General features: G+C 50.6%; 1 protein-coding gene and 1 long non-coding RNA gene across 3 annotated transcripts; one reads left to right on the forward strand and one right to left on the reverse strand.

Annotated features, from left to right (window-relative positions):
* The first annotated feature begins 102 nt into the window (after positions 1-102).
* LOC148685199 (uncharacterized) lies at positions 103-2,558 on the forward strand. Its single transcript, XR_015950899.1, has 2 exons — positions 103-375; positions 520-2,558. It is a non-coding gene; the product is annotated as an uncharacterized LOC148685199 (long non-coding RNA).
* LOC148685200 (uncharacterized) lies at positions 2,443-11,120 on the reverse strand. Of its 2 annotated transcripts, XM_088673522.1 has the most exons (8): positions 11,009-11,120; positions 10,757-10,879; positions 9,933-9,995; positions 8,180-8,239; positions 7,911-8,045; positions 5,757-5,897; positions 4,792-4,935; positions 2,443-3,142 (listed from the first exon to the last, which is right to left on the reverse strand). In XM_088673522.1, the coding sequence occupies exons 1-8, from the start codon at positions 11,103-11,105 to the stop codon at positions 2,967-2,969; spliced, it is 939 nt and encodes a 312-aa protein (XP_088529648.1). In that variant the 5' UTR covers positions 11,106-11,120; the 3' UTR covers positions 2,443-2,966. The 2 variants fall into 2 exon arrangements, with proteins under 2 accessions (XP_088529648.1, XP_088529649.1); XM_088673523.1 differs by lacking the exon at positions 5,757-5,897.
* Between the last annotated feature and the right edge of the window lie 15,905 nt (positions 11,121-27,025).

The raw sequence follows: 27,025 nt of genomic DNA on the forward strand, positions 1-27,025 counted from the left end.
GATCCAGGAGGGGAGAAAGTGGGGCAGGTGGCTCCTGAGATCATAGAATCATAGAGCTGGAATGGAACCTTGTGGTCATCTAGTCCAGCCCCCTGAAATGCAAGAATTTCAATTAAAACCACTGGCTGGAGAATGGTTTTCTGAAGTCCAGCATCCACAGTTGTTTTGGCTATTTGAAGGTTGCTAATAAGGGGTCCCGACCTCTCCCACCCAAGGATGCACCGTTCTCATCACAATTAATTTAAAAATAGCTTCCTAAACCCCTTCTCTGCTTAGCCTCTAGTATTGACGAAGAGTTCTGGAGATCCTGAAAGCTTGCAAACAATTACATATGTTGAATATTGATTGGCCGAATATGAATTTAGGGTGGCTTAGGTCAGGCATCCCCAAACTGCGGCCCTCCAGATGTTTTGGCCTACAACTCCCATGATCCCTAGCTAACAGGACCAGTGGTCGGGGAAGATGGGAATTGTAGTCCAAAACATCTGGAGGGCCGAAGTTTGGGGATGCCTGGCTTAGGAACTGCTATACTTATTCCCCTTGCTTTCTCCACTGTGTTTTGAAGTGAACTGCCCTGAGATCCTATGATGAAGGGCAGTATATACATTTAATTAGTAAAATAAATAAAGTATCCATGACAGACGGCCACCCAACCTCTGATTGAAAACTTCCAATGTTCAAGAGTCCACCACCTTCTGAGGGATTCCTTCCTGGTGTTTGGTTGGAATCTCCTTCCTTGTCACTTGAATGCATTGGTTCAGGTCAGGGACGGAGGAAGGGGTGTGTGCTGGGTCCATCCGCCCCAGGTGTCCCCACTGAGGGGGGTGACAAAATGCTGGCCGGCACTCACCGCGGGGTGTGCAGTGCGCCCGAGCCACGCGTCTCTCCTGGGAGTGATACGGTGACTTGGGCATGCGCAGGCTCCCTGCTGCCCCAAACAGTCTGTCCACCACCTCCTGTCCCCTCACCTGTAAGGTGGCTGAGTGGGAGGAGGCAGGCAGACTTCTCGGAGGCCCCCGCGGAGTGTCCTGCCCCAGCTGGCCCCACCCCCAGGCGCAGGTCACGTGCACTGCCCCAGGTGCCCAATCAGCTTGCTCCGCTGCTTCAAGTCCTCTAATCTGAATCATAGAATCATAGAATCATAGAGTTGGAAGAGACCACAAGGGCCATCCAGTCCAACCCCCTGCCAAGCAGGAAACACCATCAAAGCATTCTTGACATATGCCTGTCAAGCCTCTGCTTAAAGACCTCCAAAGAAGGAGACTCCACCACACTCCTTGGTAGCAAATTCCACTGCTGAACAGGTCTTACTGTCAGGAAGTTCTGCCTAATGTTTAGGCGGAATCGTCTTTCTTGTAGTTTGAATCCATTGCTCTGTGTCCGCTTCTCTGGAGCAGCAGAAAACAACCTTTCTCCCTCCTCTATATGACATCCTTTTATATATTTGAACATGGCTATCATATCACCCCTTAACCTTCTCTTCTCCAGGCTAAACATACCCAGCTCCCTAAGCCGTTCCTCATAAGGCATCGTTTCCAGGCCTTTGACCATTTTGGTTGCCCTCCTCTGGACACGTTCCAGCTTGTCAGTATCCTTCTTGAACTGTGGTTCAAGAAGAGAAAACAAGCTTGCTCCATCTTCCATGGGACAGCCCTTCAGGTATGTGAAGATGGCTTTCGTATCACCTCTCCATGATACAGGACTAAGGAGGAAACTGGTTGTTTTTTATTTTGTTTCCATTTTCATGGCAAATCTCTGACACGCCCTCAGTGCAAGGCGTTAACCCACATTCCCTTTGTACAAGCAGCAAAGTGATGTGGCCTCGTGGCGAAAAGGCTGGACTTGGAAACCCAGGCACACTCCGAAACTCACCCTGGATATAGGATTGCAACCAGTGTAAACCAGTACCTCCAATATCCACCCCATTAATTCGGCACAGAAGGATGCCATGGTCAATGGAATTAAAAGCTGCTGAGAGATGAAGGAACACCTAGATGGCCACCCCCTTCCTTCCCCCCGTCCTTCTCCCAAGAAGGCTGAACAGGGCCAGTTCGGCCCCATAAACAGGCCTGAACCCAGACAGAGATGAGCCAAAATGACCAGTTTCACCCAAGAGTACTTGCAATGGTTACTCTGCCTGCAACCCTCTTGACCACTTTCCATAAAATTTGCAACCAGGTGATGGTTGCCAACAGCCAGTGGGTCTGATTCTTTCCAATCAGAACGAATGCTCAGTAAACCAGACCGTTGCATGACCTCCGTGGGAATTTTGTGCAGATAGATCATTCGCTTATCCTGATTCATACTTTCCTGATTCATTCATTGCCGAATAATCCATTCATTACTGAGTCATACTGAGGCTGTTAATATTGCGCATATGGAAGCAAATGGGATGGATACAAGCAAACTCTTCTTGAAATAAAAAATAGTCCAGTCCAAAAATATGGTTCAAAAGCTTTACTTCAGAACTTAACTCCAAAACAAACGTAGAACAATAAAGTTACACTCAGATAGATGCATAATATCTTATGCTGATCCCAACAGGTAAAATATCTTAGTTTATGAATATCTCCCACCCAGAGCTGAAATCAAAGCTCTGCCTCTCTTGCAAACAACCTCCATCATTCTGTTTTCCTAGAGAGAGAGAAGTGGCACATTCTTTCTCCTCAGTGGCTTCAGAACAAAGACTAGCACACCCCAAACTGAGACCTACAGATTAACATATACATAGGCTTGCGATTGCATCATTTTCATGTGATTTAAGTTAAATACTAGTCTCAATCATTAGCCGTTAGGCTCTCTACTTAGCGTCAATGGAATTTTCCATGCCATGCTAGACAGTATACATACAGACACATTTCAGAGTCATTTTCCATTTCAGTGTACAATTAAACAATGATACTTAACAATTCATCCATCCACCCGTTCCTGTTCTGCAAACCAACCGTCCAACAGAGCTCGACATCTCACCTACCAACTTCCCCACAGACGTCCCTGCAATCCTTCATGGTGTAGAAGCGATTGGAGTTCCCTTTGCAGCCGCGGTACTTGAACCTCCTGCACTTCTTGGTGTGGGGATTGAAGTAATAATAGTCCAAGGACAAATCGCAGGAGCCAGGATCCCTGCGGAGGTCACAGAGACCTGACACAAAACAGAAGGGCACAGGAAAAGAAGCAGGGCAAGTTGAAATAATGGGAGACCACCATCTTGACCTCAGAGAAGAATGAACCAAGCAGCCCTGTGGCTTCATCAGAACCAGCAGGGATCCTAATTTAGTTTGTGAGGCTGTTCCCTTCCCCCAACAAACCAAGCCCACCTGCCCCACAGGTAGGTGATGCCAGGTGTAAAGTAAAGTAAGGTAAGGTAAGGTAAGGTAAGGTAAGGTAAGGTAAGGTAAGGTAAAGTAAAGTAAAGTAAAGTAAAGTAAAGTAAAGTAAAGGGGCCCCTGACCATCAGGTCCAGTCGTGTCGGACTCTGGGGTTGCGGCGCTCATCTCGCTCTATAGGCCAAGGGAGCCGGCATTTGTCCGCAGACAGCTTCCGGGTCATGTGGCCAGCATGACAAAGCTGCTTCTGGCGAATCAGAGCAGCGCACGGAAATGCCGTTTACCTTCCCGCCGGAGCGGTCCCTATTTATCAACTTGCACTTTGATGTGCTTTCGAACGGCTAGGTGGGCAGGAGCTGGGACCGAGCAACGGGAGCTCACCCCATTGTAGGGATTTGAACCGCCGACCTTCTGATCGGCAAGCCCTAGACTCTGTTGTTTAACCCACAGCGCCACCTGGGATGCCAGGTGTAGGACAGGTAAAGGTGCCTTAAGATGTGCTCCGAAACAGTCCTCGGAGGGGCTTGGATTGGGCCCCTTTTATTGATTTACTTATTCCTTAAAATTTATACACTGCTTGATTGTAAGAACCAACACCTCTGTATGGTTTACAAAAAAAGAAGAGAAAACGATATAACTATTGAAAAGTCAACAACTACTTGAGACATTCAAAAAGTTAAAGAACAATAGGCTAACAACAGATTAAAACTTGCACCAACTTTCAAAACATCTGGGCAGAATGGTCTAAGAAACATTTTTAGCAGGTGCCGGAAAAGGTACCATGAAGGCCCTTGCCTGAGACCAACAGGCAGGAGGTTCCAAAGTGTAGCTGCTGCCACCAGATCAGGGAGCAGCGCCGGTTCCACCGACTGAAGTGGTCAGGTGGGCGTATTTGGGGTAAGGCAATCTTGCAGGTAAACTGGTCCCAGGCTCTTAAATTGGGCATCATCAGGTGCAATGTTCCCCACCAGGGTGGATTCTGCTCAGTAGCTTCCAATCAGAGCTCCCAAGCAGAGTCAATCCCAGATGAAAGACAGGCTTGAAGTCTGTTCCCATCAGTGGATCAAGCTCTGCAAGGAATAGCAGCACTCTGGAGTTTCCCACTGGGAACTGAGGAGTGTGGCCCATTCCAGCCAAAAGTGGACCTTGAAGACAATGCCAATTATTATTATTGTATTATTGTTGTTGTTATCATTAATTAAATTTGTACACTGCCCGATATCTGCAGGTCTCAGGGTAGTTCACAAGTGTGCTCAGGACCCAGTGGAATCTGCTATACTCCAGAGTATGGATCGGTTGGGATCCTGCTCTGCAGAGTAGCCGTGACTTGCGCTTTGGTGCAAAGGAAACATGGGGAATGTCTGGCAACTGCCAGACAGGCAAATGGGTTTTAAAAGGCAGAGAAAAAGCCTGGAGCAAATGAGCATCTCCAGCTCAGGAGCTCTGCTGGTCCATTTCCCAGTACCTTTCTCAAGGTCGACACACTCGCGGCCGCATCCTGTGAAGCAGCATTTCTGTGTGCGGTTACATATCTGGTCGTCGTCGCATTTGTTAGGGCAAGAGGAGAAACGTCTCTGGGGAACTATCTTGGGGCACACCCCAGGGTTTTCTGGGAAGAGAAAGGCTGGCCATTAAAATCACATCAAAGCAAAATAGACAAGAAAATAATAATAATAATAATAATAATAATAATAATAATAATAATAATAATAATAATAATGCCCCACTCATCTGGGTGGGTTGCCCAAGCCGCTCTGTTGGAATAATGGGAAATACTTAAGCAGAACATGAATGGAAGAGCAACTCTCTTCCTTCCTGCAATTTCCAGCAACTGGCATTCAGAAACGTTGCTGCCTCCATCTGTGGTGGGCAGAGCAGAGCCATTCTATCTAGCAGCCATGGACAGCTCTCTTCTCCTCCGTGAACCTGCCTAATCCAGTTGGTTGCCATCCCTGCCTCCTGTGGGAGGGAGTTCCCCAGTTTAACTCTGCACTGCATGAAGAAGGACTCCCCCCCCCCTCTGTTCTGAATCTTCCAACCCTGTTCATCTTCCCTGGATGCCCACGAGTTTTAGTGCCATGAGAGATGGAGGAGAACTTTTCTCCATTTACTCACGCCTATGCCATACTTAATTAGATAAAACTTCAGTTCTGTGTCACCTCTGACGTTTTCTCCAAGCTCCCAATGCTGCAAGCTTTCTTCATCGGTGATTCGCTCTGTCCCTATGATCATTGCTGTTGCCAATTTCTAAACTCTTCCCAGCTCTATCCTTTTTGAAGTAACGCGGCCAGAACTGTACACACTACTGTATTCCAAAGGCAGACGCACCAAAGGTTTCTATCGAGACAGTCATGCCATCCGTTCTCCCAGCCCACCTGCCAGTCCCAGCAGGGTCTGCCCCTTCCTCCAGCTCTCCTCCCCCCACATTACCTGGCACTGCATCAACGCATTTAGCGTAACAGCCCCACCGGCAGCATTTCTTCCCCTTGCCACACTCATTGTCATTCGCACACTTGATGTCACAACTTTCAGGGGGAGCGGGTTTGGAGCTGGGGCAGTAGCCGGGATTCACTGAGGGGCAAGGAGAGGGAGCAGATTAGACAATGAAGAATACATCCTTCCACAATGGTTAACTGAGGATTGTTCTTAATTTTTCATGGTTTTCACTGTATGGCTTTATATTGCTGTAAACCGCTTTGATGTATGTTTTCATGTAATAATAATAAAAAATAATAATAAAGCTAAGGCAAGGAGCCAAATATCCTCTCATTCAGCGGGCTTTAGTTCTGTGAACCGCCCTGAGACCTCTGGGTATAGGGCAGTATATAAATTCTAATAATAATAATAATAATAATAATAATAATAATAATAATATCCTGTCCTATTTCTGAAGAAATCCAGCACTCCCCCATTTTTCTTCCCACCATCTGCCGCCGCCTACAGAGGACTGTTTTCAAATGAGAAATAGCACAGTCACCATCAGGAATGTGGCCCTCCAGACCTCTCTATCTGGCCCTTTGGACCCTCTCCAGGAAACCCCCCTTCGCTGCACCTGCTTCACATACATCATTTCGTGGCAGGACAGGCACCTGTCCTTGACCGCTGACAACGTCCCTGCAAGGGCGTGTAGAAAAGGGAACTGTTCAAAAGGTAAACATTGCATACACTGGCCACTTTTGCCTCTGGCCCCTGGCACGTGGCCCCTGGAAGACTGCCCAGAAGGGAATGCGGCCCTCTCTCTCCCTGTTCCTGGAATCTGGAGACAGAGAGAGCTGCTTGCTCTGTGCTGGATCCAAAGCTGTGACGAATGGAGAAGGAAGACCTCCTGGAAGTGGGTGGATGCTGCGACCCCTCCATACGGCCCTGGGTGCCTGCACCCACAAAGTTCCCCATGAAGAGGTCGGGCACCCATAAATTTCGGTGCCAGGGCCATGCACAGTGCATGGCACCCATGGCCCTGGGGCACCCTGGTTGCAGGGCCAAGATGGAACTCCTGGTGCAAATTAAAGCATATATCCTCAAGCACCACAGTCTCCGCTGACCTTTGTTCCAAGGAAACAGAACCTGTGTAAGTGCCTGGAGTCTCACTGGGTTGCTTTTTAACAATAAAAGATGGTGGGGAGGCTCCCCCCTGAATACTGGAATTCCCAAGGGCCAAATCCAGAAGGCGTCCAGGCACCACACCATTAATGTGAATTGACAAAAACTCTCAAACACAGGGAAGCTTCCCCCCTAATGAGTTCTCCGTGGAACTATGTAAATGTTGGATTTTTTGAATAGTCAAGTTACTTTAGAGCCGGTCTAATGTAAATACTGTCTGTTTAAGAGAAACAGGGGCCGGTGAATTCTGTTAATTGCTCACAGGCGTGGGCTCTGCTCTTTGTATATAAGGCTCTGCCAGAAAGCCCTCTGTATCTCTTAGTTAGATCTTTCAGTTTGATTCGTCTCTTAGTAGATCACTCTCTCAGTTGAATGTATCTCTTAGGAGAACTGTATCTCTCAGTGAGATCAGTACCTTAGTTGGAGAATACTTAGTTGATTCTCAGTTGCTCTCAGTTTAAGAGATTCCCAGTTGAATCTTAGTATGAGAGTTGCATAGTTATAATGCTAGTTTGCTGTTAATTCTTGGGTAGTTTAATGGGAGTTATGTGGGAGGTTTGGAATGGATTGAAGGTTGGAATGTGGGTAGATAAAGTTGCTAAGAGAGAAAGCATTTATCTTTAGTTTAAAGTCTCTTTAGAACCAGTTTGTTTTTCAGTTAAAGAAACCCAACCGTTTGTATTTTCATCTGTATACTTTACAAGTGTGCAGCTAGTAAGGGGTTTCATATAAGGGAGATAATTCCCTATGCTCTTGGTGGTGTTTTCTTAGCCAGGTCGACTTCTGACTGCGTATACTCTGCGTGAAGCGTACTTTAAAGGGCCGCTGGAAACTGGGATATATGATTTAGGTTAAGCAGGTTTCAATACCCAGTTTTCTCCAATATTATTCTTATCATATATATTCCCCCCCCCCCAAAGTAAGTACTGAAGCAATTTACAAGCTGGGAAGGGACAAGGGGAGAGGACTTCTCCCTCCACTCACCGTTGACGGGCAGCGTGCACTTCTGCTCGCAGCCAGATTTGCAACACATCTCCTCTCCTGGGCAGTTGCTATGTGATGCGCATTTAGCACCACAGTCCCGCTGTCGGCCCCTCAAGTAGGTGGGGCATTTCATGGCTGGGAGAGAAAGGAACAGTGTCAGCGGAAAGGCAGCAGCTGGCACTGCCTGGGAGCCAGGGATGGGTGGAGGGCAACTGACGGGCAGCGCAGGAGCCTGCCCACAGACCCAGAAGGGGAAGTGGGGGACATACCAGGGGGTGTGGGCAGAGGCACACTAGGTGGTGGTGTGCGTTCCTCAGATGATGATGAAGCTGTGGAGAAAGGAGAGATCGCCAAGGATTTGACCTCAACACAGTTAAAAGCAACGGCAGCCCACCCCAAGCCAAAGTTCTTCAGGTAACAGCAGTAGCTGTGAAAAGAATCTAGGGGTCTTAGTGGACATGAGTCAAACTTGACATGAGTCAACAGTTTGATGCAGCAGCAAAGAAATAGTAACACTATTCTAGGCTATAGTTATAGTTATAATTTGCAGGTAGCCATCTGATCTTACAGTATTTTGATTTTAATCCGATTTTACACTGTATTTCAGTCGATTGTTGAATTTTATGTCTTAATGTATTATATATTTTGATGTTAGCTGCCCTGAGCCTGGTTCTGGCGGGCAGGGCGGGATAATTTTTATTTATATTATTATTATGACTGCAGTAAACAGAAGTCCAGTGTCCAGATCAAGGGAAGTCATAGTCCCGCTCTACTCTGCCTTGGTCAGACCTCAGCTGGAGTCCTGTGTCCAATTCTGGGCACCACAAATTATGAAGGTTGTTGACAAGCTGGAATGGGTACAAGGGAGGCCAACCAAGATGATTGCTGGTCTGGAAACCAAGCCTGATGAGGAATGGTTGATGGAGCTGGGTATGTTTAGCCAGGATAAGTGGAGACTGAGGGCTTATCCACACTTACTCCCCCTCCCCCCTCTTTCCAGGCAGTTTGTGATTTAAAGCTGCATGTCTGAGAATCCTTTTTTCTTTTGCTCAACAGATTTCCCCCCCGAAAACCCACTTTTTAAAGCTCAGTTGGAGTGACAACAATCTGCAGAAAATTGATGTTTGCTCCCATTGAGCACTAAAGAACAGGTTTGAGAGCAGAAAGTTCTAGGGCTTAAAAAACCCCAAATGCTCAGACACAGCTTTAAAAAGTGAACAGGTGCTGGAAAGGGCAGGGCAAAAAATACGTGTGCATAAGCCCTGAGAGAAGATATGATAGCCACCTTCAAATATATTGAGGGCTGTCACATGGAAGGTGGAGCAAACTTGTTTGTTCCCAGTGGAGCAGACACCCTCAGAAAGTAGCGGACTGTCCTTCCTTGGAGGTTTTCAAGCAGAGGTTGGAGCATGGGCGTAGATGGGGGGGCAGGAGGGGGCAGGAGGGGGCATCTGCCCCCCCTAGAAGGCGGAGCAAGGCGGCCCCAGGCTCGTGCTCCTCGCGCTGGAGCCTGGAGCCACAGCGCTGCGCCTCTCAGCTGGTTTTTTGCTTCCCTCAGCTGCTCTCCTCCCCCACCCCGCCGTGCACGCTTCCTCCCTTCGCTCCCGTGCCTTAGCCCCGCCCCTTGCCCCCCCTAGTTTTGATCCTGGCTACGCCCCTGGGTTGGAGGCCATCTGCCAGGGACACAGGACTCCTCCAGGTGTGGTCTGGCCAAGGCAGAATAGAGGGTACTATGGCATCCCTTAATCTACTGAGACCCCTAGATCCTTCTCACGTGTACGACTGGCACGCCAGGTGCCATCTTGTAAAGAGGCCCCAATAGTGGCATCCTTGGGAGTTTCAGTTTCCAATGCAAAAGCATCACTAGAGGGAGGGAGGGGTTTCATCTGGATTACGGGTGGGGGGAGCAGCATCAGTGGAAAGACGGCTGGCGCTGCATGGGAGCCAGGGATGGGTGGAGGGCAACTGACCGGCAGCGCAGGAGCCTGCCCACAGACCCAGAAGGGAAAGTGGGGGACATACCAGGGGGTGTCGGCGGACGCACACTAGGTGGTGGTGTGCGTTCCTCAGATGATGATGTTGAACCTGTGGAGAAAGGAGAGATCGCCAAGGATTTGACCTTAACACAGTTAAAGCAACAGCAGCCCACCCCAAGCCAAAGTTCTTCAGGCCGCAGCAGAACCTGTGAAAAGAATCTAGGGGTCTTAGTGGACATGAGTCAAACTTAACACGAGTCAACAGTTTGATGCAGCAGCACTAGAGGGAGGGAGGGGTTTCAGCTGGATTACGGGTGGCGGGGAGGGTTATTGGCCCTCTCTACACTCCTGGCGGGTGACGCTGTGGGTTAAAGCACAGAGCCCAGGGCTTGCCGATCAGAAGGTTAGCAGTTCGAATCCCTGTGAGGGGTGAGCTCCTGTTGCTCGGTCCCAGCTCCTGCCAACCTAGCAGTTCGAAAGCACGTCAAAGTGCAAGTAGATAAATACGTACCGCTACAGCAGGAAGGTAAACGGCGTTTCCATGCGCTGCTCTGGTTCGCCAGAAGTGGCTTTGTCATGCTGGCTACATGACTTGGAAGCTATACGCTGGCTCCCTCGGCCAATAATGCGAGATGAGCGCCACAACCCCAGAGTCGGTCACGACTGGACCTAATGGTCAGGGGTCCCTTTACCTTTTACACTCCTGTTCATGATCAGCTCCCCACCCCCACCTTCCCAAGAATAGCAGCAGCAGCAGCAGCAACAACAACAGCAACAACAACTGCTATTAAGCACAAAGATCCCAGCCAGGGCAACATTGACACCTAGTTTTCAAGCCCAGCTTCAGGGCTTTGCTCCATCTCCACTCACCTCTCTGAGCTGAGGCAGGTGGCACCCCGGCCCAGAAGGCAAAGAGACCCACGAGGAGGAAGGTGCACCGGGTCTTCTTCTTCTTCATCATCATCTCCATGGCACTTTGGCTGGCTCCAGCGTCTGTTTATTTTATACCTCACATCAGAAAGATGGGAGGGGAGGAGGAAAGAGAGGCACAGCAGCAGGAGCCAGCCCCACCCCTGCTGGAAGAAGAAGAAGCAGGCTGTGTGTCGCTGCAGATTTACATACCTGGACTTGGATCCGCTCCCTCCTCCACGGTCTCGGGGATGTAGGAGCAGCACACCTGAGTTGCTTCTCCCACCAAGAGCATGGGAAAAGGAGCCATTGGGTGTGCATGGTGCCACACTCCAGTAAGGCGAAGAAACAAAAACTTCGTAGAATTGTAGAATTGGAAAGGTTCCCAAGGGATATCTAGCAATCACAGCTAAAGAATCTCTGGAGGATGACCACCCAACTTCTGCTGAAAATCTCCCAGCCACCTTCAGAGGTTGTCTGTTCCACTGTTGAATAGCTCACCAAGTTCTTCCTAGTGTTTAGTTGGAATCTCCCGTCTTCTCTGATATACCATATATTCCAGCGTATAAGACGACTGGGCATATAAGATGACCCCCAACTTTTCCAGTTAAAATATAGAGTTTGGGATATACTCGCCGTACAAGAAATACGACCCGGCATATAAGACGACCCCCGACTTTTGAGAAGATTTTCCTGGGTTAAAAAGTAGTCTTATACGCAAGGATCTCTCTGTCCCTGTGATTCCACTTGCAAAATAATGTTTAAAAACCCTCTATATTGCGCTCTGTAGGGCTGAGAGCTTCACCTTCCTCTGAAAGCTGGATTCCAAGAGTTCCTGAATGCTGAGCCACAGAGGGAAGATTCCAACCTTCCAACCAGGCTCAGAACTACGCGGAGACTAAAATTACGAACAGTCTCTCTGAGCATGTGCAGAGATCATTTCCACTCACTATGGAGCAACCCTAGCTCCACAGTCGGGAAATACTCTCTGCTTTCTTTTTCTTCTTTTACCAGTAAGGCAGCTCTACCAAGGAGTAATCCCAAAGATGTCATGTCCTCTTCCAAACTCGAGGTCTTGCCAGGGAGGCTCCCAGCAACATGAGCCCCATGGGGCTTGTAAGAAGAGCACCTGGTGGATCCATGGGCAGCCAGGTGCCTCTAGTGGGAAGCCTACAAGCAGGATTCAAGCACAAGAGCAACTCTCCTCTCCTGCAGTTTCCAGCAGCTGGTTTTCAGAAGCATTGCTGCCTCCAGCTGTGGGGGCAGAGCACAGTCCTCTTGGCTGTTGTTGTTTAGTCGTTTAGTCGTGTCCGACTCTTCGTGACCCCATGGACCAGAGCATGCAAGGCACTCCTGTCTTCCACTGCCTCCCGCAGTTTGGTCAAACTCATGTTGGTAGCTTCGAGAACACTGTCCAGTCCTCTTTGAGAACACTGGACAGTCCTCTTGGCTAGTAGCCACCAATAGCCCTCTCATCCTCCATGAATTTGTCCAACCTTCTTTTCAAGCAATCTAGGTTGGTGGCATCTCTGCCTCCTGGGAGGGTGAGTTCCCTAGTTGACTATGCGCTTTCATTTCTCTGTCCTGGTATACTCTGTCTGAACTACTGTCAAAGGGACGGGAAAGCAGGGCTGGCCACTATCTTCCCATGAGATAAGAAGGGCAGGCCAGAAGGATAGACCTGCCCTGTTTGGAGGAATCCAGACCCCACGGAGAAGGCCAGGAGGACTCCACAGTATGGTTTGGTGGGGGACACATCTGGGTGGGGAAAGTTTGAGCTGAAAGTGAGATTGGTTTGGGCCATTGCTAGATCACATTTGCACCCATTACACATGAACGGCAGAGCCCCCAATGGGAAACCAGTAGGCAGGATTTGAGCCAAGAGACTTCTGCCCTCCTGTTGTCTCCTGCAACTGGTATTCAGAAGCATTGCTCCTTCTGACCTTGGAAGCAGAGCAGAGCCATCAAAAGCCTTATTCTCCTCCATGAATTGGTCTAATCCTCTTTAAAAGTCATCCAGGTTGGTGGCCGTCACTGTCGCCTGATTTCTGAGCTCTCGGTATATTTTGGCTTCATATAGCTCTTTGGGCTAAAGTGGATGAACGAACAATGATGCCCAACAACGATGAACTAAGCGATAAGTATCAAAGATGTAAGGCAAAAACTCCTCCTTGGAAATGCAAAGCCACCTCGGGAAAAACAGAAGGAACTCTTGTCGTCAGCTTTCTTTTTCCAGACAAAGGATCATTCCGTTCATTTCTGAGCCTCCCCCTTTCCATGGAGTCAGTCCTGACCCAGTTCTTGGAAATAATGCCCATCCTTTGTTCTAAGGAAACAATAGATTAATAAGGAGCAGACGTAATTCGGGAGAACAAAAGGAGAAAAGCATGTGGCTCCATAGAAGCATCTGGTTGGGCAACAGGAAGCGAGATCCCGAGGGGCTGAATGGGTCCCGCAGGGCTCTTCTGATACCTGATTTGCAGATGCAACAGGGCAGCACCCCAAGAAGGCAGGCAGGGAACTGACCTGGGGACCCCACTTCGGTTCCCTGCTCTGAGAATTATTCCCCACTGAAGTGAGACCCAAAGAAGCCTCAGGCTTAGCAGAAGACCAACGATTGGCTACAAACACACCCACAGCATGCGTTTAAAGCAAGGGACCTTGGAACAGGAGCCTCCCCCTTGCTGTTCCCAGCACCTGTAACAAGCTACAGTTCCCATGATTCTTTGGAGTGGGTGGGGGAAATGTGCCTGAAATGTGCTTTCAGTATATGGGATTGTTTGTTTGTTTGTTTACACCCAGACCCTTTTCTCTAAGGAGATCAAGGTGGTGCACAGGTGGTCCTTCCCCTCCTCATTTCATCCCCACCACAACCCTGAGAGGTGGGGTAGGCTGAGAGGCAGTGACTGGCCAAGTTCACACCCAGTTGGCTTCCTGGATGAGTGGGAGATCTGAACGCTGGTCTCCTAGGTCTGACTCTAACCACTACACCGCACTGTCTCTGACCAATGAGAGGCCCTTTCACCACTTCTACTTCGAGGTCATCAGTTTCCACCTTTTATTGCGATGGGTGCATTTATATCCTGCCAAGGTGCTTTGCAAGGTTAAAATAGGAATGATATAGCTGTACCACTGGCCTGGCCTGGCGAAGAAGACCATCCAAGTGCTACAGGCCCTGGTACCTCCCTGGCCCCCCCCCCGCTCTCCTGTCCATGCCTCCAGCCTTGTGATGGGGAGGAGGCGGTCTTGGCTGGAGCGAGCAGGTCCTGATGTTGTTTCTGCCTGCGCCCCTGACTCTCATGAGCACCTATAGCTACACTGCCTGAGAGTTTGAGGATATGAGGACACAAGGAGAGCCTGCTGGATCAGGCCCAATGGCCCTTCTAGCCTAGCATGCTGCTCTCACAGATGCTTGTGAGAAACTCCCAAGCAAGACCCAAACAGAAGAGTCACACTCTCCCCTTCTTGTGGTTTTCAGCAACTGGGATTCAGAAGCATTGCTGCCTCTCCCAGTGGAGGCAGAGAAGAGCCATCTTGGCTAGGAGCCTCTCCTGCTCCTCTAATCCTTTGTCCAATCCTCTTTCAAAGTCATCCTGCAGGAGGAGTTCCATAATTTAGCTGGGTCTACATTTCTACATTTCTGCTTGTTCCGTGCCAAGAAAGCACGGGGCTGAGCGCTTTTCCATTTGCCGCACTGTTTTCTCTGTGAAAAACTGCTCTTTACAGCTGTGCCTTGGTTTTCAAACAGCTTAGTTCTCAAATGTTTTGGCTCCCAAATGCCGCAATCCCAGAAGTGACTGTTTTGGTTTGCAAACGTTTTTCGGAAGCCAAATGTCCGACGGGGCTTCCGCGGCTTCCGGCTGGCTGCAGTAGCTTCCTGCAGCCAATTGGAAGCCGCACTTTGGTTTCCAAATGTTTTGGAAGTCAAACGGACTTCCGGAATGGATTCTGTTCAACATCCAAGGTACGACTGTAGTACTGAATCCGAACCAGCAGCAATCTGTTAAAAACCCGACTGAAGTTTGCTCCGATTCTGTGTTAAAGAGGGTTTCTTCCCACGGGGAAGCTGAGGGACAAGCAGAAATGCGTATGAGCACATACCCGCCAGCATTTCCCTAATTAAAATTGGGACAGACATCCTTTGGTACCACGTAAATCAGCTGGCTCAGACGTCTTTTGGCAACGCTGACCCCTGTGAGAGCACAGCACCACTGGTTCGTTCCTAGGACATTCCGGGATCAAATCAGAAGCCAGGATGGATGATGTAATTCTGCGTTTCCCACTCTCCTGTGGTTGACAGCTGCTGTTTCCCTTCCAGCGCAGAGCTGGAGAACAGGAGCTCTTTCTCACTTGCAGGTCGTCCTGGCATGCTACATTTCCCACTGCAATTCTGCCCAGGGCCTGCAAGATCTCCTCCCTCCCACCCCACCTCGCTGCATTGTTCTGAACCGCAAGTGACTTTGATCTTGCACAATACCTTTGATAGCATCACAGGGGCATTAGGATGTTCTGAGATGTTATGTGCAACCGATAGGGATCTTATTGTGAGCAGGGAACACTCAGTCTCTGTCACACAGACCTGGCTGCTGGGCCTGCGCATGTCTATCTGCAGCAGGTTGGAAATCTTCCTCTTCTTTCTTTCTTTCTTTCTTTCTTTCTTTCTTTCTTTCTTTCTTTCTTTCTTTCTTTCTTTCTTAAATGATTTTTATTGGTTTTACATGTAATCACTTTACGTACCATCATACCCTCTTACTTCATCTTCTCGGCTCGACTGAACCTAACGACTTCTCTCCCTCCCTTCTGATGGTTTACAAAATTAAACTTCACATCTTTACATTTGGCTTCGTTTCCTATCCTTGTTATATCATTACCTAAAATATTATATTACTCCACCTGGATATGTAGCAATTTCATCTTACAGATCTTTAGATAACCCTGCTAATGATGTTAACTGCTTACAGTTGTCTTTCAAATATAATATAAATTTATTCCAGTCCTGGTGTGCTTGGTCTCACTGGCTCCGGATTCTTCCTGTTAGTTTCCCCAGTTCTGCAAAGTCCATCATTTTCACCTGCCATTCTTCTTTTGTTGGTAACTCCTGTTGTTTCCATCTTTGGGCTAACAAAATTCTGGCCGCACTTGTTGCATATAAGCTCTTGTCTTGGTCTCCACCCACTATACCCAATAAAAAGGCTTCTGGGGAACCTCTCCTTTCTTAATAAGTTCCACAAAGGCAGGGGCGGCTTACCCATGGAGGCTAGTGGCGCAGGGCTCCAGGTGCCAAGTTCTGGAGGGCACCAGGGAAGAGGCGGAGGCTGGACCCGGCGCCTCCCCACATCAGCTCGCTGCCCTTGCCCTCCTCTGCCATGCCGTGCCAAAGCAGTGCTGCGTCCGGAGCCTCCGTCTGCCGTGGCCACGGCAGCACGAAGCGTCCAGCTGAGCCGGGAGGCGCTGCGTCCAGCCTCCACCTCTTCCCCACTGGTGGAGCCACCCTCCAGCCACTGCCTGTCTCCTCCAGCCCTGCCGGCAGCGCCATCCTCGTGTGAGTGTGGCACCGGAGGGAGCTTTGTACCACGGCGCCCGATATGTAAGACGGCCCTGCTCAAAGGGACTCTCTTCTGTTCCCATTAGTTTAGCTATTGGTCCTGACTCTGCTTCTCCTCTCCTGCCAGTGCAGAAACAGTAGAGCAGCCTTCTCCAGCCTGAGGCTCTCAGGATCTTTTGGAGCCCCAGCTCCCAATGGCCCCGGCAATGGTTGCCAGGGGTGGTGGGCAACAGGAGTGTCATCAGCTCAGCCCTGTGGAACACTCTGCCACTGGAGATTCTGTGCCAGGTTTTAAACTGTGCTGAATATATTTCTATTCCACAAGGTCTGGGCAGGCAATTAACAATACATACATCCGCAGTGGTTATTGGATGGCTGTTTTTCACTCTGTCACGGTGGCCGGAGAAGGCTACTTCAGAGTAACGACTCTACACAGCTCTGCATTTTGTCTTTTATTGGTGCTGAGTATTTACAGTGCTAATGGCAGTGCTATTTACAAAGACACATCTGTTCAGCTTGAATCAGAACCTCCAAGTGGCTTTTGGCGCGTCTTGCGCCAGCATAACAACTTGGGGAGACCCATCCTCTTCCCCCGACGCTTTCTGCGAAGTTCCGGAGTTGGGGGGACTGGCCTGCCCCCCTTCCTTCCCCCTTCCTGTCCCACCTGGGACGATGGCTCTTCTACCCTGCCAGAGCCTTGGACACCACTTCCTGTTTCCCCACTTGAGCTGGAGCTTTCCCTCTTTTCAGCCTCGCTCGGGGCTGGGCTGGAACTCAGGAGGGGAGGGGCTTCGCCATATCCCTTGCCCCTCACATCCACCCCCCTCCCAGGCCCCCCTTCTCCCCTCCCTAGAGGCTGCACGGGTGTCGGTGGTGACTGAAAGCCTAAAAACTCCGTGCTGTCCGAGCCGGTTGGTGTGAACACCTCCCCCCAGTCCCGTTGGCCCCCTCCTTCCTCCTGGGAAGAGGGAAAGCCCAAAAAGTCCGTGGCCTCAGAGCTGGTGGGGGTGAAAATCTGCTGCCAGTCAACCTCTTCTCCTGACTGAATGGACCTCGGAGATGCCCATATCTCCTCCTCCGTGTCCTCAAACTCTGCTTCCCATCTCCATGGGGAACTGCTTTCCCCCTCCTGTGCTTCCTCCTCCTCCCACTCCCGTTCCATATGCCAGGGCTTGGGCCTGTGTGGGAAGAGGGCGTGGAATTCTTCCACTAAGAATTCCTCTTGTATCTGGGTGGCTGGGACCCATTCATTTTGGGATGGCGGGGCGTCCTCCCATGCCATGAGGTACTCCAGGCCCCCCACCCCCCTTCGTGAATCAAGGATGGCCGTTGCTTCATTGAGTGGCTCCCTGCCTCCTCTCTCCCCCCCTCCCTCAGGGGTCTGTGCGCTGCCTCGGAACCTGCTACTTTCCCTGTACGGAGACAGCAGCGATCTATGAAACACTGGGTGCACCCTCATGTCCTCTGGCAGTGCCAGCCTGTATGCCACCGGGTTTACCTGCTGCGTGACCGTGAAGGGGCCCAACCTTCTGGGTGCCAGCTTCTTGCACCTCCCTCTGGTGGGAAGGCCCTCCGAGGACAACCAAACCTTGTCCCCCACCCTGATGGCCTCCCCCGGTCGCCTGTGGCGATCTGCCCCCTTGTTGTACGCTTCTTTGGCCCTCTCCAAGTGTTCTCTGAGCTGCTGGTGCACCGTCTCCAGCTCCTCTGCCCAATCCTCTGCCTGCGGGCCCTCCTCCCCCTCCCTCTCCGGGAAAGATCTGAGGTCGCGCCCGTAGTTGGCCTTAAAGGGCGACACCCCTGTGGAGACGTGCACCGCATTGTTGTAGGCAAATTCTGCCAGTGGCAGGCGATCCACCCAGTCCGTTTGCCGCTGGCTGACGTAGCATCTCAGGTACTGCTGCAGAATTGCGTTGACCCTCTCCGCCTGTCCATTGGTCTGCGGGTGCCGAGCCGTCGACAAGCTGACCTCCACCTGCAGGAGGTTCATGAGCCGCCTCCAGAACCTGGAAACAAATTGGCGGCCTCGATCCGAGATAACTCTTAAAGGTAATCCATGCAGTCTGAATACGTGGTCAACAAACAGTTTGGCTGTCTCTTCTGCAGAGACCGCCCTGGCACACGGTATAAAATGGCACATTTTGGACATGAGGTCCACCACCACCAACACTGCGGTCTTGCCCCTGGACGACGGCAGGTCTGTGATGAAGTCCATGGACACTACTTCCCACGGCCTGTGCGGTGTGGCTAATGGCTCCAGCAACCCTGCTGGTGGTGCTCTGACCACCTTTGCTCGCTGGCATATGTCACAGCCCCTTACATAGTCCCGAACATCTTCCCGCACCCCTGGCCACCAGAAGTGTCTCATGACTAGGTGAGTGGTTTTGTCCCTTCCAAAATGACCCGCCGTCGGGTTGTCGTGCATCTGCTTGAGGACCTTACCTCTGAGCTGGTTGGTGGGCAGGTACAGGGCTCCCCTGTAAAAAAGCAACCCCCTCCTTTCCTCAAAGTCTTTTGCCTGCTCCCTCCCCCCTCGCAGCTCTCTGAAGATGCGGGTGGCAAACTCATCTGCTGCCGTCAGTGCTGTGAGTTCTGCCTCGCTCACCACTGCTGCTCCGCAGGACCATGCGGACGGGGGAAAAATGTGCCTGGGTGCTGGGGGCAACTCCTCCTCCATGTACTCTGGCTTGCGGGATAGGGCATCCGCCCTGACATTCTGCTCCCCCGGTATGTAGTGGATGGAGAAGTTGAAGTGCGAGAAGAACTCTGCCCACCGTATCTGCCGCTGGTTGAGCACCCTGGCCGTTCTCCAGAACTCCAGGTTCTTGTGGTCCGTGCACACCTGAATGGGGTGCTTGGCGCCCACCAGGAAGTGTCTCCAGTGCTGGAACGCAGAGTGGATCGCGAGAAGCTCCTTATCAAACACCGTGTAGTTGCGCTCCGGCTGGGTCAGCTTTCTGGAGAAGAAGGCACAGGGTCTCCACTCTCTGTTGGCGTCCAGTTGCAGCAAAATGGCGCCCACAGCTCTGTCTGAAGCATCTGTCTCCACGCGTAGGGGCGCATCCTGCACCACGTGGAACAAGTTCTGGTCTGAGGCGAACACCCTCTTGAGGCTTTCGAACGCTGCTTGCGCCTCTGGTGTCCATCTGAACTTCTGCTTGCCTCTCAGGCAGTCCGTGATGGGAGCCGTAACGCGAGAGAAGTTCTTGATGAACTTCCTGTAGAAGTTGGCGAAGCCTAGTAGGCGTTGGGCATCTTTGCGCGTCCTGGGGCTGTGCCAGTCCAGGATGGCCTGCACCTTGTCCTTGTCCATCGCTAGCCCCTTGTCTGACAGCTTGTAGCCCAGGAAGTCCACTTCCCTGGTGTGAAACTTGCACTTCTCTAGCTTCACATACAGGTGGTTCTCCTTTAGGTGCTGCAACACCTCCCTGACATCCTTCACATGCTGCTCGGGGTCATTGGAGTATATAAGGATGTCATCTAGGAAGACCAAGCAGTTCTTGAAGAGGAGGGACCCCAGGACGTGGTGCATGAAGGCCTGGAAGCATGCTGAGCCTCCTTGCAAACCGAAGGGCATCACCAGATATTCAAAAGAGCCCAGAGGCGTGAACATCGTAGTCTTCCACTCATCGCCTTCCCGGATCCTGATCAAGTTGTACGCCCCCCTCAGATCGAGCTTGGTGAAGATCTTGCCCCTGCGTGCCACTGTCAGCAGATCATCCACTCTGGGCATTGGGAAAGCCACCGGTTCCGTCATGCTATTGAGCCGTCTAAAATCCACCACCAGGCGGCGCTGTTGCGTGTCTTTCTTGTCCACCCAGAAGACCGGGCTGCCCCCTGCTGCCTTGCTTTCTCTGATGAACCCCCTCTTGAGGTTCTTGTCGATGAACTCCCGCAGATCCTCCAGTTCCTGATCTGACATGGAGTACAGCTTGGCGGGGGGTAGCGAGGCCCCTGGCACCAGGTTGATCTGACAGTCAAAGGACCTGTGTGGGGGTAGATGGTCGGACTCTGCTTCGCTGAAGACCTCCTGCAGGTCCCAGTACGGTTTGGGTATTGCCTCCCCCCCCCCTTGATGTGCATGGTGGCCACCGTGGCTATGGGAGGCCCCTCCCCTGGTTGGCGCTGCATGCAATGTTCTAGACAAAAGTCCGATCCAAACGTGATGCATCTCTGGTGCCAACTGATGGAGGGGTCATGGCGCGCCAGCCAGCTCATGCCCAAGACGATGGGGGGGGTCTGAGATGGTGGTGACGTTGAATGCCAGTGTCTCTGAGTGTCGCCCCACCGTCATTCTCATGGGGGGGGGTCTGGTGGGTGATGGCCCCTCCCAGCAACTCCCTGCCGTCTATGGTGGAGACGTGCAGGGGGAAATCCAGCTGCAGAAGTTGGATCTGGTGTGCTTCTGCAAAGGTTCTCGAGAAGAAGTTCGCCGACGCCCCCGAATCGATTAACGCGAGGACCGTCAGGGGATAGCCATTTGGGAGCGTTAGCGTCACTTCTAGAACCACCCCTGCTCTGGGGTGGGTGGGCTGGCGCTGCTCCTCGCTGTGCGTGTGGGCGGGTTGGGGCCGGTTTGTGCTAACTGTGCCTGGCTGCTGCCCCTTGTCTCCTGCAGCCAGGCTGTCTCGTTTCCCTGCTGTGGTGCTGCTTCAGTGGGGGGGGGGCACAACCGTTCCCGCCTTTCCTTGCCACTCCCTGCGGTGTGGGCAGTCTTTGACGCGATGCTGGGGGGAGTTGCAGAGAAAGCAATTCCCGCCTCTTCCCTCCTTGCGTCTTGGCGCCGCCGGGGTTTGAAAAGCCCGCGCGCGCGCTCCACCGATCTCCATCGGTTCCGGCTCTGAGCTCGGTCTGGGCGGGACTAGGGGTGGGCCCTGGGGTGGGCTTTGGTGAAGTGGTCTGTCCTGGGAGCGTGGGAACCAAGGCTTTGCTGCGCGCGTCGTTTGTTTGTCATTCCATCTGGATTCCTGTCTCACCCCCACCGCTAGCGCCGCTTTGCTTAACTCATCCATGGTCCGCGGTTTGGGACCTCTCGCCAGCTCATCCTTAACGTCTGAGTGCAACCCCAGGTAGAAGGCTGATTTCACTGGCTCACTGTGCAGATCCCACCCCAGTTTGTGCACTAGCATGGTGAATCTCGCCCAGTAGTCCCGAACTGTCGATTTTCCTTGTGTTAAGTTATGAAGCTCTTCTTTTGTGGCTTCCATTTCAGAGTCACTCGCATACATGATTTTTAAAGCTTCTAAGAATAGTTTTGCGTTCTTCATGCAATCATTTTTTTGCGCGATGAGCGGTCTGACCCATTCTCTGGCGGCCCCCGTCAAATGCTCTATGATAAAGGAGACTCTGTGCGCGTCATCTGGGAATTCTGCCGCATGCAGTTCCAGCGCATAATTTATTTCTGTCTCAAAGCCTAGGTACTCTCTCGGGTCGCCGCTAAACTTGGTGACTAGGGTCTGTCCCCTCCTCACTTGGACTAGCTGGGGCTGGGGCACCCCCCCACCTCTCGCAGCTTTTTCCTCATCCAGCTTTTTCTGTAACTCCACCACCATCACCCTTAGTTGCTTCTCAGTTTCATCTTTCGCTCTCACCTGCTCTGCCAGCTTGTTCAGCTCCTCCCGCGTTCCTCGCGCTTCCTCCTGAGCGGCAAGTAATTGCTGGTGTGCCTGCGCTGTCAGGTTCTGTAATTTCTGTAATTCCTGTGCTGCGGCTTCGGCCTCCAGCCTCCACTGCTCAGCGTCTTGCGCGCTCATCGCGGCCGCTCCAAAGTAGCCAGAAATACTTGGAGGTTGCTGTCACGGTGGCCGGAGAAGGCTACTTCAGAGTAACGACTCTACACAGCTCTGCATTTTGTCTTTTATTGGTGCTGAGTATTTACAGTGCTAATGGCAGTGCTATTTACAAAGACACATCTGTTCAGCTTGAATCAGAACCTCCAAGTGGCTTTTGGCGCGTCTTGCGCCAGCATAACAACTTGGGGAGACCCATCCTCTTCCCCCAACGCTTTCTGCGAAGTTCCGGAGTTGGGGGGACTGGCCTGCCCCCCTTCCTTCCCCCTTCCTGTCCCACCTGGGACGATGGCTCTTCTACCCTGCCAGAGCCTTGGACACCACTTCCTGTTTCCCCACTTGAGCTGGAGCTTTCCCTCTTTTCAGCCTTGCTCGGGGCTGGGCTGGAACTCAGGAGGGGAGGGGCTTCGCGATATCCCTTGCCCCTCACACACTCTTTCATGGTTTTTATTGTACAGCTTATATGTTTTATTCTTGTAAACTGCTGTGATATATATTTTTTAATGATGCAGTGATCTATAATTGTTTTTTTCTATAAACAAACAAACATGGTGCCTTCCAGCTGGTGCTGGGCTCCATCCCCCACCAGCCCGGCCAAGGGTTAGAGAAGAGGGCACCGTGATGCTGGCATCACCCCAGACTGGAAGTCGCCCTGTTGCCAGCCTGCATTAGGTGCCACCTTGGAAATAAAAAGCACTTGCCTCTTCCCTCACAATTCATACCAGGCCCAAGGACCCCTTTACACTGCCCTGCTATGTAGGGTGAGGGTGTGGGGCGATTGCTTTTCTCGTGTGGGGAGGGGCAGCAGGAAAAGGCGGGGTTTAGACAGGCTGCAGAGGCAGGCAACTCCACGAACTGGACTCAAGTGGTGCTGGTGTTTATCCTGGAGAGTGAAGATGATCCCAGCAAGCTCCCCAAAGACAGAGGGAGGGCAATTATTGCCATGCAGTGATAACTAGAGTCTGAATCTCCACACAATGAAGCTGAGCAACCAGAGGCAAAGGCCCATGTGCGGATTTCTTTTGCAGCCCAGGTGCTGAGCATCTGACCTGCAGAGCTGCCCCAGCAGGTCATACATCCTGTGATCTAGGCTGAGAAGAAGCTTGACCTCTTGGACATGCTCACCTCAACCTGGGGAATTGCAGTTGTCCTATCAACCAACCCTCAGGTCTGCGGCTGCTGAATGCTGAGTGCTAGGTTGGCTCAGAGTAAGGCCTCCCTCATCCATGATCCATGTAGATGAGGAGGTTGAGCTGGTCTGTATCACTGAAACGTGGGTGGCTGAGGAGGGTGGAGTTGGTCTTCCCCAGCTGCCTCTGAATATGGTTCGGAAACTTCAGCTGGTGCAAAATTCGACGGCAAGGTTGCTCACTGCATCAAGATGGTTTGAGCATACAGGCGTACCTTGGCTCCCTTGGGAGTCAAATGTTCCAGCTCCCAAACGACCGAAAACTGGAAGTGAGTGTTCTGGTTTTCAAAGTTTTTTTGGAAGCCAAACGTCCGGTGCGGCTTCCGCTATTGTTTCCAGCGCACCTGCGTAATCGGGAACCAATCGGAAGCCGCACTTTGGTTTCTGAACTTTCCGGAAGTCAGACGGACTTCCAGAACGGATTCTGTTTGACTTCCAAGCTACGTCTGTATTACACTGATCCTGGCCTGACTGCACTGGCTGCCGATTAGTTTCCGGGACCAATTCAAAGTGGTGCTTTTGACCTATAAAGCCTAAACGGCTCAAGACCGCAAGACCTCAAGGACTGCCTCTCCCCGTATGAAGCCTGCGATTGTAATTGGAGGCTCCTCTGCAAGATGTCTGGAGGGTGGCAACACGAGAACGGGCTTTTTCTGTGGTGGCTTCCCACATGTGGAACGCTCTCCCCAGGGAGACCCATTCTAGATCTTCATTGGCATCTTCATTATATATCTTTAGGCGTCAGGCAAAAATGTTCTTCTTCAACCTGGCCTTGGGCTGATTAACATTCTATAGCCTTTTAAATCTGTTTGTGGGAGGGGGTGGTTATTGGTTTGCTTTTGTTTGATTGTGTATTTTGTGTTCTCAATTTGTACTTTTTATGTTGTGAACCGCCCTGTGATCTTTGACTGACCAGCGGTATGCAAATTGAATAAAGAAAATAATAGATACAGAAAATAATAGATACAGTGGTACCTCGTGTTTCCTGCTTGGCAGGGGGGTTGGACTGGATGGCCCTTGTGGTCTCTTCCAACTCTATGATTCTAAGAACTTAATTCGTTCCGGAGGTCCGTTCTTAACCTGAAACCAATCTTAACCTGAGGTACCACTTTGGCTAATGGGGGCTCCTGCTGCCGTCAGCGTGCAATTTCTGTTCTCATCCTGAGGTAAAGTTCTTAACCCGAGGTACTACTTCCGGGTTAGTAGAGCCTGTAACCCGAAGTGTTTGTAACCCAAGGTAGCACTGTAATTCTAATCCTGGTTACCTCTTGTTGCTGTTTTTAAAAAACGAACACTCCTGTTTAAATGCATATCATATTTTGTATTTTATTGTTTTCGTAAATCGCTTTGGGAAATCCCTTTGGTTGTGTGGAACGATGTATAAATCAGATTAACTGAGCTAACTAACTCTTTATGCATGCACACGAAAGCTTATATCAAGAACAACTTAGTTGGTCTCTAAGGTGCTACTGGACAATTTTTTTTTAACTATATACTACCGTAGCTGGCCCGGCCACGCGTTGCTGTAGGTCATCCCTGTGATTCCCCCCACCCTGTCCCGATCCATGATGTATCCCGCCCCTCCTCCCTCCAACCCCCTCCAACCAATTCCGTTGTTCCCGCAAGGGGACAATGACAATAAAGATATATTATCTTATTATCATCCCTGTGTTTCGGTAGGATACCCTTCCCTTTGTGTTCCCCGGGGAGTGTTGTCCCCTCCCCCCTGTATCTCCATACATTGGCCCCTGTGCACGCATTGTGAACATTTTTATATATTTAGATAAGTACATGAGAAGCAGATGTTATTATTGTTTAATTTTATTTTTGGGGTTGTCATTTATTTTGGTGGGTATTGTATGATTTGGGGGTTGTTGTGTGTTTTGTGTTTTTTGTGTTTTTTTTGTGTTATTTGGATTTTCTAATTTTGGAGTAGGTGGAGTAGGTGACCCAGAGAACCCTGAGAACTTCTTTAATAATCCCAACTGGGGTGGGTGGGAATCAAATAGCGAAGACCTACAGCCATGTAGCAACAGAAGGTGAGTTCCGAAGCGCTCGAGCTATTCGGTTCCATAAAAAACCCAGGAAGTGGCAAGGGGAAGGTAGGAGATTGTAAATCGTTTAATCACTATTTAAGGTATGAAAGCTGTGCTTTTTTGGAAAAGAATTTATGCCAGATCCCTCACTGATGAGCAAGGTACGCTTTGTCCTAATTTGATACAATTTGGTTCAGCGGTTACGGAGAAAGTCTGTGACCTCTACGTGTGCAATGCCTACATTTATATATATATAGATATAAAAATGTAAAAAGGACATGTGGGTCTGTTTCCACTTTTCACCAAAACCGCTTGACCGATTAAGGTGAAATTTTGACACAACATCAGATGCGAATGTCTGAAGGATATAGGAAAGTTTGCTAAGACAGATGTCACACGTCCGCCAGGTAAAACCCCTGTTCCAGAAAGCACCACTCAGCCAAAAGTGCATACTGGGAAAAGAACCAGGTTACAAAGCAGCGCCATCTAGCGGAAGCTACACTAGTACTACACCTATAAAACCTTCCCTCTCAACAGCACCTTGGCTCCCATTTACATACTAGGCCAAATGGAGGTACTGACTTGCCTGGGTGGGGGTTGGGGGGAGGAGGGGACGGGATAGGTCAGGACACGATGGGGCCAGTCACAGGGATGAGCCAGGGGGTGGGGGGGAGGGGGCGTGATACGTCATGGATCGGCACAGGGTGGGGGGAAATCACAGGGATGAGCCACAGCAACGCGTGGCAGGGCCAGTTAGTTTTTTCATATATTTTGACTGCGTCAGACCAACACGGCTACCTACCTGAATCATGAGCTAACTAAATTCTTCCTTGAAAGAACACTGCCCCCCTGCTACTCTAAAATGATTCTACATGCAGTAAAGCTTCATACCAAAATCAAATTGTAATAATAATAATAATAATAATAATAATAATAATAATAATAATAATACCCCACCTATCTGGCTGGGTGCTGTTTTGTGGTTCACTTCAGATGCCAAAATGTCTCTGGCTGGCCCTGCCTAGTTCCCCCCTGGTTCTGGTTCTGGTTCTTTGGACTACGACTTCCGCCAGCTTCTCCCCTCCAACAGCGCTGACTGGGGGCTGAGGGGAGTTGCAGTTCCAAGCGTCAAGAGGGCACCAGGTGGGGGCGGAAGAGATCCTTGGGATCTTTGTAGCAGGAAAACCTGCTAAAATATAAAATGGGCGGCTGCCGAAAATGGCACATCCACAAATTTTGTAATTTTGATTTGGAAAAATTCTCTCAATTTAGCAGGGATATAGGAAGTGTAAAATGCAGGACAAACTAGTGAGGCATCAATGCACAGAGCTGCAACCTGCGATGGTGACCAACTTGGATGGCATTAAAAAATAATTGAATAAATTCCTGGAGGAAGAGAGGGCTATTGATAGCTACTATCCCCATAATCAGAGGCAGAGATGCTTCTGAATCCCAGTTGCTGTAAACCACAGGGGGGGGGGGAGAGAATTGCTCTCATGCTTGAATCCTGCTTGCTGGTTTCCCATTGGGGTGTCTGGTTGGCCACTGTGAGAACAGGATGCTGGACTAGAGGGGCCATTGGCCTGATCCAGCCAATTCACCTCATGCTCCTACGTTATGTTCTTATGTAAGCCTTTGGTCTGATCCAGCGGTCAGACTTGTATGTTAACT

The sequence above is a fragment of the Zootoca vivipara genome, chromosome 7, assembly GCF_965207765.1.
Source record: "Zootoca vivipara chromosome 7, rZooViv2.hap1.1, whole genome shotgun sequence".
Taxonomy (NCBI): Eukaryota; Metazoa; Chordata; class Lepidosauria; order Squamata; family Lacertidae; genus Zootoca; species Zootoca vivipara.